We start from the raw sequence: 16,982 nt of genomic DNA on the forward strand, positions 1-16,982 counted from the left end.
TGTCTATATGGTCAATTGTTCTATGGGTTCCCTCTGAATTGAAACATCACCTCCAGGTGAGAGGCAGATGCTCACAAGTCCCAGGAAATAAACAAACCCCCTCCCCAGCAGCAGAAAAAAAAAAAAGGTGAACAATTTCTAGGGAGAAAACTCTGGCCTGGGTAACCCTCAGAGATTCTAGGACTGTGGAGTGTGGGGCTCCCTGCAAGCTGTGCAGGGAGCTCACAGGAGTAGCTTCCAGGGTCTTTCCTCTTGCTGGGGTGTGCTTTTTGTTGATGTAGTTGCTTTTAAGTCATCCCTGCTCCTTTAAGTAACCCCTCACCCACATTTCTATTAGTAGCACCAATAACAACCCCAGTGGTTCACCAAGTTATATATTGGTGCATTCGTTACTTTGGGGTGAATTTGTGTGTGTGTGTGTGTGTGTGTGTGTGTGTGTGTGTGTTGTGTCACCCCAGGAAAATACTGTCACACAATAATTATTGTTTTATTAAATAAAAGTATTTTTATTATTTGTATTAATTTACTATACAGATATTTATAATATAGAAAGCAATACATTTTAAGGTGTAATGTAACCTTATATGGGTTTCAAATGTTTTTTTCTGTTACACACGTTTCTTTATAAACAAAACCCACAATATTTGATATTTAAAGCATTCCTAAGAATGGAGAAAATAAAACAATACTGGTGAAGACATCTGAAGTTGTGGACTTGGATGACAAATATGTGGGGTTATTATAATGTTTCTTCTGCTTTTATGTTGAAAAAAATCCATAGTGAGTTTTTCTTTTGTAGTAGAAAAAGACCATGTCTTAGTCAGGGTTTCTATTCCTGCACAAACATCATGACCAAGAAGCAAGTTGGGGAGGAAAGAGTTTATTAGGCTTACATTTCCATACTGCTGTTGNTCACCAAAGGATGCAGGACTGGAACTCAAGCAGGTCAGAAAGCAGGAGCTGATGCAGAAGCCATGGAGGGATAGTCTTTACTGGCTTGCTTCCCCTGGCTTGCTCAGCCTGCTCTCTTATAGAATCCAAGACTACCAGCCCAGAGATGGTCCCACCCAGAAGGGGCCTCTCCCCCTTGATCACTAATTGAGGAAATGCCCCACAGCTGGATCTCATGGGGGCATTTCCCCAACTAAAGCTCCTTTCTCTGTAATAACTCCAGCTGTGTCAAGTTGACACAAAGCTAGCCAGTACAGACCAGTTGGAAAATGGAAGAATTTTAAAGATTGGTGTGACCATATTTGTGATTTAGGGACTTTACTTTGGCTGCAATAGGAAGAGCTGCTTAACGTGGGGCATGGATGAAGGTGAGATGCCTAAGTCAACATTACTGAGTGAACAAGATAGATGCAAACAAGATTGACACAAGAGACATGGCACCTAACCTAACTTGAGGCATGATGATGCAATTTTTTTGAATCAAGCTACAGCATGTAGACAATAAAGCAATAGCAATGTCTGAATAGATAGGTTACTCATATGCTTGAAGAAAAAATATGGTCAAATGGCGATGGTGGCACAGTCTCATGATCCTAGCACTGAGAGGATGAAGTAAGAAGATTACTATGAATTCAAGGTCAGCCCATGCTGCAGAGTGAGACCCTGACTCAAAATTTACCTATATACATATGGACACAAATACATCCCTAAATATGTAAAGTAGGATGCAACATTTTACATGAATGCAAACGCTCAAATTTACATTAAATGAACTGGTCAGATAATTCTCTTTGTGGGAGTTGAAAATGCAAGGAGAGAATTTCAGAGAGTCCAGAGAGCATGCATGAGACATTTAATTAATGATTCAAGGGTAACGAATGTGGGAAAAAGGGTTTATGGTTTTTTCCTCCCAGTAGTCTCATTCTGGGAAGGTCAGGTAAGATAAACGATTTAATTCTTCTGACTGCGCTCTAAAATTTTCCTCTTACTATCCAGGCAGGGTGAAGGAATTCCAGCGCCTGTTTCTGCTACAGACTTGTTTTGTGAAAGCTAGTATGTGTTGTCACTCCAACCTGAGAGACTGGCTCTCCAAAGTGTTTTGGCAATTCCTGACTCAATTCCTCCCCTCAGGAAGAGGGCAAAACTTTCCCCTACTCTATTCCAGAAGTCTTGGGCCCTTGGAAGTTGGAGCAAAACCCCGCCCACTGGCCTTCTCCCGAGTGGGCCAAAAGAGTCAACTGGCGGAGAACCCCGCCTCCAGACCCGCCTCCTGGCCTAGGCTCCGCCCAAGGCCCGCTCACCTGCTCAGAGTCACGCCCCTAGGCCGATCTTCAGCTCGAGGCTCCGCCCCCAGGTTCGTCTCCCGCGGGAGGTCCTGTCTTTAAAGCGCCTCCCCAGAGCAGAGCCACACCCTCTAGTTCTGTCATCAGCTCGAGGCCCCTCCCCGAAGCCCGACTCCGACTCGAGACCCCGCCCCCAGCTCGGTCAGGGCGCGGGCCGGAGCTCCACTGCCCACCCCAGAATCGCCGCTACCTCACCTAGGCCGCTGCGCCTGCCCCGGCCGCCATGGCTGGGGGCCGCGGGGCCTCTGGACGCGGCCGGGCAGAGCCGCAGGAGAGCTATTTGCAGCGACAGGACCACGAGCTGCAGGCCCTGGAGGCCATTTACGGCTCGGACTTCCAGGATCTGCGGCCGGATGCGCGTGGACGGGTACGGGTAGGAACGTGGTTGGTCTGGCCCGGTGTTCTCCGGTCTAGGAACCCAGCCAGACGCCTCCAGGCTGGGACGACCACTTAGATCCTGCAGGCTTTTCCTCTTGCAGTTCCACTAGCCTCGCTTTCTGCCTCTGCGCCGCCGCTGGTCTTGAGAAGGCAGCACCTGGACTGAATTCTCTTTTCTCCCCGGGTCGGCTCCTCTCTCTGCCGTGCTTCTTACACCCACTGACGGCCCCTAACCACCCTTCGTCCGTCCTTCCAACCATTCTTCCCCACCCCGACCCGCCCCAGGCCTCGAGGTGGGTTGTGACCGCTCATTCATAGTCACTCATTGCTACTTTGTGCAGGGGATGCTTAGGGGGCGTGGGGGTTCAGGCCTTGTGCTCTCAGCAAACAAACTCCCAGGTCACACTGTGTAAATCCCGTTTCCGGTGTGGAAGAACTTTGTGTACCTTCCTCCGAGGCATTTGAGGAACACGTTTATTGTCGCTGTAATGCAGTGTTTGCCGAGTTCTATTTAAAACATCACTTTCCTTTTTTGTGTGGCAGTTAAGTTGAGGGCAGTAACAGTCTCTCCCTATCCTTGAATAGTTTATCTGCCGAACTAAAATGTTCTTGAAGTTTGGAAATACATCTTTTCCCCCATCTGCCTTACTTCTTTAACTCACAGTATCTGCGTTTTCACTGTATCTAGCCTTTCTTTAGGAAAAGGCTTTACTTAAGCTGTCAGGGCCAAGATTCTCCCACTAAACCAATATACGTTTTAATTTAATGATTTAGACGCTGGGAACAGAGTCATAGGTAAAACAGGCACAAACCCCCTGCTGCCCGCGGGGAGCTTACTTCTCTAGGCCTTACTTGTAACTTTACGTACAGTTTAACCATGCTTCTGGTAAATAGTAAGATAATCTACAGGTCATCTGGCAACTTCTCCATTTCCAGGGAACCAGGAAGTAGGGCCTCAGCCACCAGAATAGTGTGAGAATGTGCAGGGCACTCAGGTAGACCCAGCTGGCCTTTCTTTAGCTTTATGTTCCCAAGGTGCAGGAAAATGGAAGGAAAACCATCAGCCACTTTTCGGTAAGGATACTGATAATCCTAAGATTTACAGCTGATCCCGGTTAGCCCAAGAATTTACAGCTCTCGGTGGCCTTTATAACCAAGAAGACTATAAACACAGAGATCCCGTAAAAGGCAGGTAGAGTTATTCAGTAGAAGGCTCTGGCTCTGGATCACAAGCGGTATGGCCAACACTTTCTTTCAGGCCTCTCAGGCAAATAACTGATGCTCAGTGTGATGAGTCAGAGGTTACGCTTTGAACAAGCTCTCATTAGCGCCCGCTACTTGCCTTCCTTCATGGGAAGGTTATTCGGTGCCACTATCCTGAATCTAGAACCCTTGAGGCCTAGTGGTTTTCAGAATTCAGAAGTGTTCTTACGCCTAATCTGGGGTTATGCGCCTCCCCCCTATCCATGCATGTGGGGGTGTGTTCAAAATGTAAACACAATAAATGTATGAATATGCAAATGTCAGCCTGAACACAGTAAGGACCAGACCTCTTCTCATTTCAGGTCAAGTTTACGGCTAGTAAACTCAGATCACTTTTTTTAACTTTTGGGGGATATGTCATGGATTAAATGTCAGTTTTGAAACATTTCATTCATGGATAGTCGACCAGTTAGGAGTGTATATCAAAAATTAATTTACACATTTAAAAGTTTGGGCATCAGTCATTTAAGATACAGTTTATAATTGAAGGACATTTAAAAATACTACTTATTTATCTTGTCTAGCTTTCTGTACCAGCAGAGGGTCTGCTTCCTCCCTTAGGAGGCATTGCAAACCCTCCTTCCTTCTGTCTCTGGGTCCACTGGTTGTGTATGGGTGCACTTATCTCTTTAGCATTTGTCAACATTGCATGCTCTGTCCTTTCATGTTGACAGTAAATGAATGAAACCTGTCCCATCTAATTTGTATTTCATTGGTTAGAAATCATGTCCATGGTTAAAACTCCCTTTGTTTGTAAATCACTATTTTTCTTTTTCTCTGAACTGTTTTTTGTTTTGTTTTGTTTTGTTTTTTTTGTTTTGGTTTGGTTTTGGTTTTGGTTTGGTTTTTTTTTTTTTTTGGTTTTTTGTTTTTTGTTTTGTTTTGTTTTGTTTTGTTTTTTTGAAACAAGGTTTCTCTGTATAGCCCTGACTGTCCTGGAACTCACTCTGTAGACCAGGCTGGCCTCAAACTCAGAAATCCGCTTGCCTCTGCCTCCCAAGTGCTAGGACCACCACTGCCCAGCTCTGAACTGTTCTTATTCGTTAATTTATTTTTCTATTCTAGGTCTATTTTCTTACTCAATGGCAAAAAGGTAGATATATGTTAGGGAAATTTTATTTGTGGTAACAGGAAACAAAAATTTCCTCCTAAATCAATTATAGACATATTTATGTAATTTATGCAGTTAAAATTTTTTTGACAGAATCAAAATGAACTGCTTGTTTTCTGAACCACATGGGTATTTTATCTCCTTCTTCCTGCATCTACAAAGTACTTCTCCGTCTGAGGGCAAGTGCTTGCCTAGCACGTCCTAAGTTTGATTCCTCAGCACTAAGAAACAAAAGGGGGGGGGAGGAAAAGACCCTCCCCCTGCTCCAGTGTTACCATAAAAAAATAGAAGGAAGGAAGAAAGAAAAGAAAGAGGATAAATTGGCAGATGTTTTTGTTTAGGTTATTTAATATTTCATGACACACAAGAGCTCCGCCTGCCTCTGTCTCCTGAGTGCTGGGACTAAAGGCATGTGCCACACACCCCTGAGACTTCTTTTTTTTTAAAAAAAAAAAAAAAAAAAAAAAAAGCTTCCATCAGATAAATGTAGAAATATCTTTTTCAAGAGGGTCTAGATCACGTTCTCCAGGTGCTGTCCATTCTCACAGTCTGAGAAACACATGAAGTTTCCACTTCTGCTGCCAATCTGAAGTGCTGCCTCTATACACACACACACACACACACACACACACACAGGTTGCTAACCCTTCCATTCCCGTGCTTGGTATAAAGCTTTCCAAAGTTGATATTAGCAATTCCCAAATGTATTTGCATCTATTCCTTGCCACTATCCCTTTAATTTTTAATGCTGTTATAACATTGTTTTAAATTATTATAAATTCTTAACAATCCTTGGTGTTTAACATTGTTGACATTCGCTGTGCTGAATTTTCCTGTTTCAGTGTGACTGTTTAAATGGCCTGGCCTGATGCCTTCTTCATTCACTTTCTGCTGCTATAACATGCTACCACAGGTTGGAAACTTTATAAAACAAAAACAAAGCATAATTTATTTCTTACAGTCCTGGAGCCTAGAAAGTCTAAAATCAAGGGGGCTATACCTTGTGAGGGCCTTGCTGATCATAAATAGCAGGAGACATGGCACGGCAAAGGAGGGTATTCCTGCGTGCTTGTGTATCTCCTTGTCATCTTATAAAGTCATTGATCTCATGATTATGGCCCCTCTTCTAAATATCAGACTATATTCGGATCGATTAGTTTTCTAATACATGTACTTTTGAGGGACACGTTGAAACTATAGCACCTGGTCCAATCCTGTTCGAATCTCTATTAGAACAAATTCTGAATGTTGTGATGTTTGTTCAAAATGAAGCTGAAGGTCATACTAAATTTTAAATAATCTAATGTTTGGTTTTTTTTAATTTGATGAGCAAATGTTTGAGAAAAGATAAACGTGGTCATTATAAACAAAGTAGTTTTAGAGATGGAGGAATGAGGGAAATAAATATTTAAGGCATTTCATATAAATCTAGAGGAATGTTAATCTAATTCCATTTTCTGAGTACTTGCCATTAGTATCTTTCTGACTGTTACTGTCTTCATTTTTTTTTCTTGATATAATGTGTGTGTGTGTGTGTGTGTTTACATGCATGCATGTGTGCACGCGTGCATACTTATAGTGTACCTCAATATGTGTTAAGTCCAGAAAAGGATATCTGGTGTTTCTGTTGCTTTCCACTTGTAGGTTTTTGTTTTTTGTTTTTTGTTTTTTTTAATTGAGACAGGATCTCTCACTGTACCTTAAGCTCACCATTTGGCTAGGCTGCCTCCACTTACCTCTGCCCTCCAAAACTCGGATTATAGGCACACATAGGCATGTGGATATGTATGGGTTTTCCTTGGATCCTGGGAATTCATGCAAGTCCTCCTGATAATTCACGGGAGGCCCACCCAGTCCGCTGTCTCCATTTTTTTTTTTTTTTTTTTTTTTTTTGGTTCTATACAGATTTATAAACAGGCTGCCCAGATTATCTCCCTTCCCCCATGGCTCTATCTAGTTTCATGTAGGCTACTTCCATCTGAATGCTATTTCCATCAGGAAGAGAAAACAAGAAGCTATGCTGATTCAAGTTTACCTTCAAATGCAAGGAGGACAGATAGCAGGAATCTAGGTAACAGTTCTAGGCAGATACCTCAAACTGGTTAGAGGGTGTGCCTTTTTTCCTTAACAGTTACAATAGATACATACGTACACACAGAACTACAGACTTGTAAGTGTGCTTAGCAATTATTCACACTGTGTTTGATGGACATTTATATAACAAGTTAATTTCCCAAACCTCATTCTTACTTTGGTGCCTGTTTTATAACCCAGTGAAGTCTAATGATGGGACTGTCACCTCATACCTTTGAGTCTTGGAACCTGAAGATTTTCAGCTTCATGAAGTTAAAATATTCAGCTTTTAAGGATATTGACCCTTCCCTCTAGTATGTGTAACAAGCACAGACATGTACCTAAACCAATTCATATCGCTGATCTCGAGTGTTTAGGAGACAAAGGTGCCTGAGAGAAGCTTTGTTAAGTAGCTTTTTTAAAAAGTAAAAAGATTGGGTCTGAAGAGATGGCTCAGCGGTTAAGAGCACTGACTGCTCTTCCAGAGGTCCTGAGTTCAAATCCCAGCAACAACATGGTGGCTTGCAACCAACCATCTGTAATGGGATCTGATACTCCCTTCTGGTTGGTCTGAAGACAGCAATAGTGTTCTCACATACATACATAAATACATCTTTAAAAAAAAAAGAAAGGAAAAGAAAGAAAAAAAGATTTATCTTGGCACAGTTGTAAAGGTTTCATTGTCAGTCAGCTTTTGCTTTGGGGTCTGTATTGTTAGTCAGGGTTCTCTAACAGAATTTATAGAATGATTATCTATCTATCTATCTATCATCTATCTACTGTCTATCTACACACAGAGGAGAGGGGTATTAGAATGACTTAAAGCTGTGGTCCAGCTAGTCCCACTATGGCTGCCTCTGAATATAAACTCCAAGAAGCCTGTAGTTGTTCGGTCCACACGGCTGGGTGGCTTAGCTGTTCTTCAGTAGATGCTGGCATCCTGAAGAAGTAGGCTCGAATGCTAGTGAAGGAATGGACTTGCTAGCAAGGGCTAGAGCATGCAGGCAAAGAAAAAGTGCAAGCTTTCTTCTTCTGTGCCCTTTTATATAGGCTGCCAGCCAAAGGTGTGGTCCAGTTAGAGGTGGATCTTCCCACCTCAAATATCTGAATGACTTCTCACTTCTAATGGTTTAATTGAGAAAAAATCCCTCATAGGTGTGCCCAGTCATGTAGGCTTTAGTTAATCCCAGATGCTGTCAAGTTGACAACCAAGAATAGCCATCAGAGAGCCTTTGTCAAGTCAGTGGCCCATTGTGAGAATATGTATGTAGCAGAGGACCTTTCACTTCATGGTCACACAGAGGAAGAGAAAGGAGATATATATATATATATATATATATATGCCACCCTGGAGAATGGGAAGGGCTTCTTAGGGTGAAGTTTCAGTTGCTGAGGTTTAAGGTTCTTTGTGTCCTGAACATACCTTACAAAAAAGTCATTTCCTGTCTTCTTGAGTGAAACCTAGCAAATATTCTGGTCTAATCTCTGAAAGAACTATTCTTTGAGTAATTTCATTATTTGAGTTCAACATTATTGTTTTTGACATTTTTCTTTGAGTAAGTTGGTGGTGGTTAGTATTAAATTAGCTGCACATGACAGAGAACCTAACAGTAATATTTGTACATAAAAGTCTGGGACTCAGGGGATCTTCCTTTATTCTGAGGATGTTCTGCCCTTAACCTGCCCTTGTGCTCTAACATCGTTGTCTGAACGGAGCTTTGCCTTCGTAGCTTTATTCCAACCTGTTTGAAAAAGAAATGTGTAAAGAAACTGCATATGAAGTTGGGTACAGTGGTACAAACCATTAATGCCAACCCTTAGAAGGGTGAGACAGAAGGATCTTGAGTTCAGGGCTAGCCTGGGCTATATACCAAATCCCCAAATCAACAGAAACTGTTGTATCCTTTTCTTTTGTGTTTGTTGTTGTTGTTTGTTTGTTCCATTAACTTATTTATTCACTTAACATCCTGATCGAAGCCCCACCTCACCTCCCAGTACCCCCCTCACACAGCCCCTCCCCCGCTTCCCCTTTTCCTCTGAGAAGGGAGAGGTCCCCCACTGGATACCAACCTTCCCTGACACATCAAGTCACTGTAGGACTGGGTACATCCTCTCCCACTAAGGCCAGACAATTTTTCTCTTAAGATCATTTTCTCTAAATTTCATATGATCATTCTTTAAAAATAAACAAAACCCAAAAGCCTTGTGGTTCGGGGGACTGAAATCAGAGCCTCACAAATGCTAGACAGATGCCAAACAACAGCTCCATCACTAGACCAGCAAATGACAGATCTCGAGTCTCTTAATTTTCCAGAAATTAATTCATTGGCTAAACCTAGCTGCAAAGTAGCCTGGGAGATGTATCCAACTAAACTGTCGGGTTCTATTGCTATGAAGTAAAGGAGAGACTGGATAATGAGGATAACTAGTAGGCTTTTCTGAGAAATATCCCAAAGTCTGTCATCTGTAGGGGAAATACTACAGGAGCCATTAAATTCTGTCAGCCAAAATAAGGGCCTTAAACATAGCCAGTCAGCCTGTTGCTTCTGTGGCCTGTTCTTACTTCTTTGTGTCACCCTCACTTGGAACTCACACTGTGGCAAGCTGTTAGGCTTCATCTCATCCTGGGTCATTCCTAGGTGGCTGTGGTGTATTCTTACATCTGAATCACCATCTCTGAGCTCTTGGGCTCTGGAAGTGGAAACCTTTATGCCAGGTGTCTCCTCACTTCAAGTCATGTTCTAGCCTGGTTTCTAAACATTGGATTTGGTGTTAGCTGCCCTGGTCCTTTCATCCCTAGTGGTTCTGTGGTGTTACTGCACTGCAGAGTTTTCTAGACTGTGACCTGCCTGGGGCTCTGTGGCTGCTCCCGCTAAGGAGTATTTACTGGATATGTTTATTCAGCCCAGAGTTCTACAGACCATTACCCTTCCATGATCCCCAGTGGTCCTGGGAGCTGGCTCTGAGAAGCCTCTTCTGTAATTTTTGAGCAGTCCTTACATGGATTCACTTGCACTTCATTAAGAATTCTCCATAGAGAAGAGTGTCTTAGTGTTGTGTAGTTCTCCAGTGAGCTACTGCCTCCTCAAGTGTGCTTCCTGCTTCAGTGACTCCAAGCATTTAGCCATGGCCTGCTAGACCCTTTCCCAGGGAGGTTAGTTATATCCAGATAGACTCATTTCTGTGTGATAGAGAATGGTCTGAGCAGCTAGAGCCAGGCTCACTCCAGGAGACCTGATGGCCCCAATGTTCTAGGGAAGGTTCTGAATGTGAAGTGCTCTTCCCCATCTCATGGTCTCTACCACCTTTGCCTTCACTGTCAGCCTGGTTCCGGGGTAGTCATTCTGAGGAACTCAGAAAGGTTAGCATGACTTTTCACAAAGCAAACAAGACAATCCTTGGCTTGGCCATCATAAACAAGAGTGCCCTGGCTGGGATGTTCTGGCCATGCAGGCATATGCACTCGAGGGATGTTGTGTGAAGCACCTTCAGCACCGCCCAGTCCAAAAAACCTAGACAATTCAAGTGAAAACTCTTTGAAGGTGTTTTTATAACTGGAAAGTTCATTTTGTAAGATGCAGAAAAATGCATTCTTAGAATTATTCATAGTGTGGGATTTACAGTATTAACTATAGATGATTTTTCTCATGGGTAATCCAGTATAGATGCCAAACCCTTCTCTTTCCTACTCAGTAAGAGGACCACAGGTATGCTGTCTGTATCAGTTAATAAGCTTTCATTCAGAACTTAGGAAGAAGACTGACAAGAAGGAGTGTTGATCCATTTTCAGAGATAACTTAACCTGTGTGCCATCTTCCTGCTTCAGCATCCCAGAAACTAGGATTAGAACTATGAGCCATGGTTCTCCACTTTCCCTTTTGGTATTAAAATACTGTATCTGCCCTAGGAAGATAGCTCAGTGGATAAAGCATTGGGCCTCGAACTTGAGGATCAGAACTTGGACTCCACAGGCATGGTGGTTGCCTGTGATCCCAATACTTGGGAGACAGACAAGATCCCTGGGGCAAGCTGGCTGGTTAGTCTAGATAGAATTGGCAAGATTTGGGTTCAAGAAACCCTGCCTTGATAAATCTAGGGTGACATCAACCTCAGGCATCTCTATGAAAATACACGCAATGCATGTTCCACACACACACACACACACACACACACACACACACACACACACACACATATGCACCCATACATACACATGAGCCCATACAAACACATGAATCCATACACCCACATGCACCTGCTCACCCCACACATGCTAAAAAAAATTCTGTATTGTTCTAAAGTACTATATATTGGAATAAATAATTTTTTAAGATTTATTTATTTATTATATGTAAATACACTGTAGCTGTCCTCAGACACACCAGAAGAGGGCATTGGATTCCATTACAGATGGTTGTGAGCCACCATGTGGTTACTGGGAATTGAACTCAGGACCTCTGGAAGAACAGTGAGTGCTCTTAACTGCTGAGCAATCTCTCCAGCCCCCCTAAAATAATTTCTTAACAGAAAGTTAATTGGTGATTGTAATGCCTCTTCAAAATTTATGTTCATTGAGGCAATAGTCTATAAATATGTGGCTTGATGTAGAAAGCACAGGTAAAATTTTGACTAGCTTTCTCTCCATGTGTCTATCTCTAAAATGGAGCCGAATAATCTTCTAACTTTGCCAGATTCTTGTCAGAAAATAAATAATAATATAGGTAAAGAGTGATTGATAGGCAGGTAGGAGGAGTAGCCTCAGCTAAAAGATTAACTGTAAATTGGTAATTGTAGCAAATGTATGGTGGGTACAAGGTTCTATCCTATCATTATCTCTACTTACCTTTGATATTTTCCCTAATTAAAACTTCACAAAGAAAGTGAGGCTATTTGGGGCTCCGCCAAAGTACTTGTGCTTCCCAGCCCAGGTCTGCCTGTAACTACAGCTCCAAGGGGGTCCAACACCTTCCTTTGGCTTCTTTAGTACCTGCCCATAGGTGGCATACATTCACATAAACACACACATAACACAGCTAATCTTTGAAAAATAATGACAACTCTTAAGAATGGTCACATATCGCCGGGCGTGGTGGCGCATGCCTTTAATCCCAGCACTCAGGAGGCAGAGGCAGGCGGATTTCTGAGTTCGAGGCCAGCCAGGTCTACAAAGTGAGTTCCAGGACAGCCAGGGCTACACAGAGAAACCCTGTCTCGAAAAACCAAAAAAAAAAAAAAAAGAATGGTCACATATCATCAGAAGCATCAGATATCCGCGTTCTTCCTATCAACAAAATAACTCCTGTGCAGAATTCTCTTGGCATGTTGAGCCACACTGCTGTCTTGCTGTGTGGAGAGTGGTTTCACCCCAGCCTCTCCTCCTCCTACTGGTTCTCCTTTTGACTCCCTGGATGCTGACCATCCCAGCTACCTTGCTGTATCCAGGATTCCCCACTATGCCAGCCTGCCCTTCCAGCTGTTCCCATAAGCATCCTCATGGGCTTTAGTATCTTTCCTATCTTTAAAATCTGAACAACAGCAACAAAATCTCTCCCTTGATTTCCTATCATCTCCCTTTCTCTCAACCACTCCCAGCCCACCCACCTCTGCCGTGTTCCCTGTCCCCCTTCACATTCAGCCTTGAAGGAGCTGTCTGGGTTTGCAGTGTCCACTTGCTCACCTAGCTGTCACTCCTCGGCATACTCTCTTGGGTTTGATGCCCACAATACTGAAGATCAAGGTCTACCTGTGGCCTCCATGGCCCCAGCCATAAAATCTGCTCTCATCACTACTGAGGGATCAACTGGCACAAGACCCTTCCTCTCCTTTCTGGCCTTCATTGCCAGATCTCTCCTAGCTTGATCTCAAATCCATTTTCTCTTCTCCCTCCCACACTCCCTCCTTCTGTGGATGTCCAACATTGGCTTAATCGTTATAATAATGTTCTTGTTTGTTTGAAATTCACAGTGCTGGGGATATAACCCAGACCCTTATACATGCAAGGCAAACACTCTACCACTGAGCTACATCCCCCAGCCCTGTTGGTTTTTATTTCTGCTTTCAGTCTTCCCCATTCATTCCTTACTCAACAGCCAGAGTGGTCTTTTAAAGTGTATGTTGTATCTTATCATTGCCCATCTTTAAATCCTGCTGAGTTTGTTGCCTGGCTGACCTTTCTCAGTGCACCTGCTTTTTTTGCTTGCCCTTCACACATATGCCCCAGCCCCACTGGCCTCCTTTTGGCCTTTGGGGACACCCATCTCTGCCCAGGATCAGCTTATCCACCTAAGCATTTCCCAGTGACCACATCTGAGCATGTTCCCTTATGACTCAAACACATTAAATGATCAAAGTGCTCATGTAAGAGTCCTGTAGAGGCAGGAGTTAGCTTCTTGTAAGTACTAACAAAACATTGCCCATTGAGACAACCGTAAGCTGCTTTTAAATATTTTTGGTGAGACCAGGCTGGGCCAACTCTGTTCCGATTTCAGTCTAAACACAGGATGAGAACATCCCATACCTGAAATATGAGTTCTAAAGTACTCCCCAAGGAAAGTTTTAAAAATATACAACAATTTCAAAATCTACAATATGAAACACACCCCAGGCATTTCAGGCAGGTATGGTTGACCTGTGTCCCCTGCTCATGAGGTCTTTTTCCCATACCTGTTCGGGTGGCTTCTCCCTCTGTCACTCACCCCTGTTTCCTTTGCAGCTCTCCCTGTCCTTTGCCTCTGCTCATCTGCCCTCTAGTCTCTATGTGTTGGATGGGACCAGGTCTGTCTAGATTCACCTCCCGCCTCCAGGCCAGCACCTAGCACATAGTAACCAGTACCTCCCGCCTCCAGGCCAGCACCTAGCACATAGTTAACCAGTACCTCCTGCCTCCAGGCCAGCACCTAGCACATAGTTATCCAATACCTTCTAAGGAGTGGAAGCCCAGGGGATGTTTTTCTTCAATCCTTGGATACCTTTGGCAGGGAAATGTATTTTTTTCTGGCATTTTCACTTTTAAACCATGCTTTTGGAAACATGACAGAACACTTCTGTAAACCATAAATACTTTCGAAACTTGGGAATAGAACTTTTCAACTAAGGTGATCATTATCATCCTCATTAAGATTGTTTCTCCGGGGGATAGAGAAGGTGGCGCAGTGCTTGTAAGCACTGACTTCTCTTCCAGAGGCTCAGAGTTCGATTCGCAGCTCACAGCTGTCCGTAACTCCAGTTCCAGGGGATCTGATGCCTTCTTCTGTCTCCACAGGCACCAGGCACACACATGGTGCGCAGAGATCGATGCAGGCAGAACACCCATACACATAAAATAATAATTGATCCTCCAATTGGCTGGGATGGTGTCAAGCAGCTCTAACTTAGTGTGCAGGGACAGGTGGGGAGAAAAAAACCCTACAAGATGTGTTCTTTTTCTCTTTTAGGTGAGAGAGCCTCCTGAAATCAATTTAGTTCTTTACCCTCAGGGCCTAGCTGGTGAAGAAGTGTACGTGCAGCTGGAACTGAGGGTTAAATGCCCGCCGACATACCCAGATGTGTGAGTACCTGTGTAAGAAGCTTCTGAGTCGTTCCGATTTTCTGTTTTGACAGCATAGGAACATTACAGTTGGGAACATTTCCTCTTTCCTTCCTTTGTCTGCCATGTAGTTTCATTTCCCATCACCTGTATCTCAGTAACACTACATCAGCCCTAGACTTTTTACAAAGCTGCCTTTAAGTCTACATATAGTTGTAGAGTGCTCACTACTGATGCTAATATTCACTCATTGACCAGATGCTAGTATTTACTCGTTGACCAGATGCTAGTATTTACTCATTGACCACATTTTTTGCTTTTGCAACTTTCATGCTTATTTAATTCTTTGTAATCTAGAGAGAAGGAAGGTCTATACATACAGGATAAAGATGTGGTGAGCATTTAAAGTGCTTCCTTTATAGCCATTGGAGATGAGATGACCTGCCCTGCCTGGCCTTTTACTGCCTGGAATAAAGAGAGGAATGGAGCTACTGTTTTTCTCAGTGGAACAGTATAAGTCTGACCAAGTGGTACAGGGTTGTCTCCTGTGCTCCAGGGCTGTCCCCAGTCCTGCAGACCTTGACCATCTGAGTCCCTCCCCACCAATACCTTGTGTTTTCTCCAGTGGGAGAGGCAACCAAAACTATACATAGTTGTAAGCACTCACGAAGGTGACATCACCACTTGGTATGAAGCTAGAACAAAAGCATCTCCATGAGGACTCAGTGGGCTCTTCTGTAAGCATCCCCAGGGCCTCTGATTGGCTGGGACAGTGTCAGGCAGATTTAGCTTTATGTGCAGGGACAGGTGAGGGGCTGTGGGGAGAGTGGCAAATGAAAGGAAATGCTCTTTTCCTCAGTGGGTGGGGCATGAATGGAGACTGTGAAGTTAAGAAATGGCAAAGAATCTCATTGGTTCAGTCTGAGCTTCCTGAAGTCAGTAATGTTCGTGCTTCCAACAGGGTTGAGAGAGCATGCATAGAAGCTTGTGGGAGGGTGACTCATGAGAAATGTAATTAAGTTTATGAAATAAAATTAAGCCAGTGGCTGTCTGGCTTTTGTTTTGTGCTTCATGGTGCGGTATACATGGTATCTTTGCTGACACTGTGTTAGTGCAGATGGCTTAGGTCAGGGCTCACTTTCTTAAGAATGTTATTGCTTAAATGTCAGGTACAAGCCTCCATGCTCTTGACTTATAAGTGCGGTTGTAAACATGGGCATTCTCACAACCTCCTTAGATTTGATAATTTGCTAGAATGACTCACAGAACTCAGAACAAGTAATTTTCTGGTTTGTTGTAAAGGATTTGATCTAAAATAGCCCAAGAAGGCCGCATAGGCCAGAGCATAGGGAGGGACATAGATCTGCATGTCCTCTCCAGGCCACCATCCTCAGCTCCTCCACTTGCTTGGCAGCTCACTGTACCCTTCAACCCTGATGTTCAGGGGGCTGGGTGAGGTTTTGCTCTCTAGGCATGACTGAACAGTAATTAAGTCATTGGCCATTGGTGATTGAGCTCAGTCTCCAGCGCCAACTCCCTCAGGGATCTGGGGTGTGGTTGGAATATCTCATCCCATAGTCAAGGCTGGAGCTATAACCACCTTCATCCCCACACTGTGCTGGCACCCAAGCAAGCCTTAACCTTTCCTCATAAACTCTGGTCTGCCTCAAAGGGTTTGTGATGAAGAACATAATATGCTCTCCTGAGCTCTGCCACTCAGGAAATTCCAAGGGCACTGGGGCCTTTGAGCCAGAAACTGTGGCCAAAGGTCACAGGCAACATATTCGTTATTGTACCATAGACTCAAGCACTCAAATGTTTGTTCTTGAAAAGTCAACATGAAAAGCCCAGATATGTGCGTACTAAAATACTAATTATAGCATAATTTCTGAAAGTAAATAGACTAGAGCCAGGCAGCAGGCCCATGCCTATGGTCCCAGAATTAAGTCAGGAAAATTGTGAACCTGAGACCACAAAGGATAGCCCTGGAGCACAGTTTCTTGCCTCGGAACTCCTGATGGGAGATCTTCATTGGTTGAGCTATTCTGTGCATGATGGAAAGTTGAGTCACAATCCTGCCTTGCCTGCCAAACAGCTTGTCCCTGGGCTACAATAACCCAGAGTCTGCAGATCTCTATAAATGTCGCCTGGGAAACTAAAACTCCCCTGGTTGAAAAGCTACCAACTACAGAGAACTAGTCAGACAGATTATATGTCCATTTGATATAAACATGGAATGATTTAGGGCTGGAGAGATGGCTCAGTGGTGTTTGAGCACTGATTGCTCTTCCAAAAGTCTTGAGTTCAAATTCCAGCAACCACATGGTGGCTCACAACC

General features: G+C 43.6%; 1 protein-coding gene across 2 annotated transcripts in view; it reads left to right on the top strand.

The window, feature by feature from the left end:
- Positions 1-2,425: 2,425 nt before the first annotated feature.
- Positions 2,426-16,982, top strand: part of Eif2ak4 (eukaryotic translation initiation factor 2 alpha kinase 4) — an 84,319-nt gene continuing 69,762 nt past the window's right edge. Inside the window, exons 1-2 of one of the 2 annotated variants that reach the window (XM_021192594.1) lie at positions 2,426-2,661; positions 14,553-14,665. In XM_021192594.1, coding sequence (XP_021048253.1) covers positions 2,518-2,661; positions 14,553-14,665 — 257 coding nt within the window. In that variant the 5' untranslated portion in view covers positions 2,426-2,517. Of the gene's footprint in view, positions 2,662-14,552; positions 14,666-16,982 lie in introns of those variants that run through there. The other variant, XM_029535864.1, reaches the window with a different exon arrangement.

This window comes from Mus pahari, chromosome 3 (genome assembly GCF_900095145.1).
Source record: "Mus pahari chromosome 3, PAHARI_EIJ_v1.1, whole genome shotgun sequence".
Classification (NCBI taxonomy): Eukaryota; Metazoa; Chordata; class Mammalia; order Rodentia; family Muridae; genus Mus; species Mus pahari.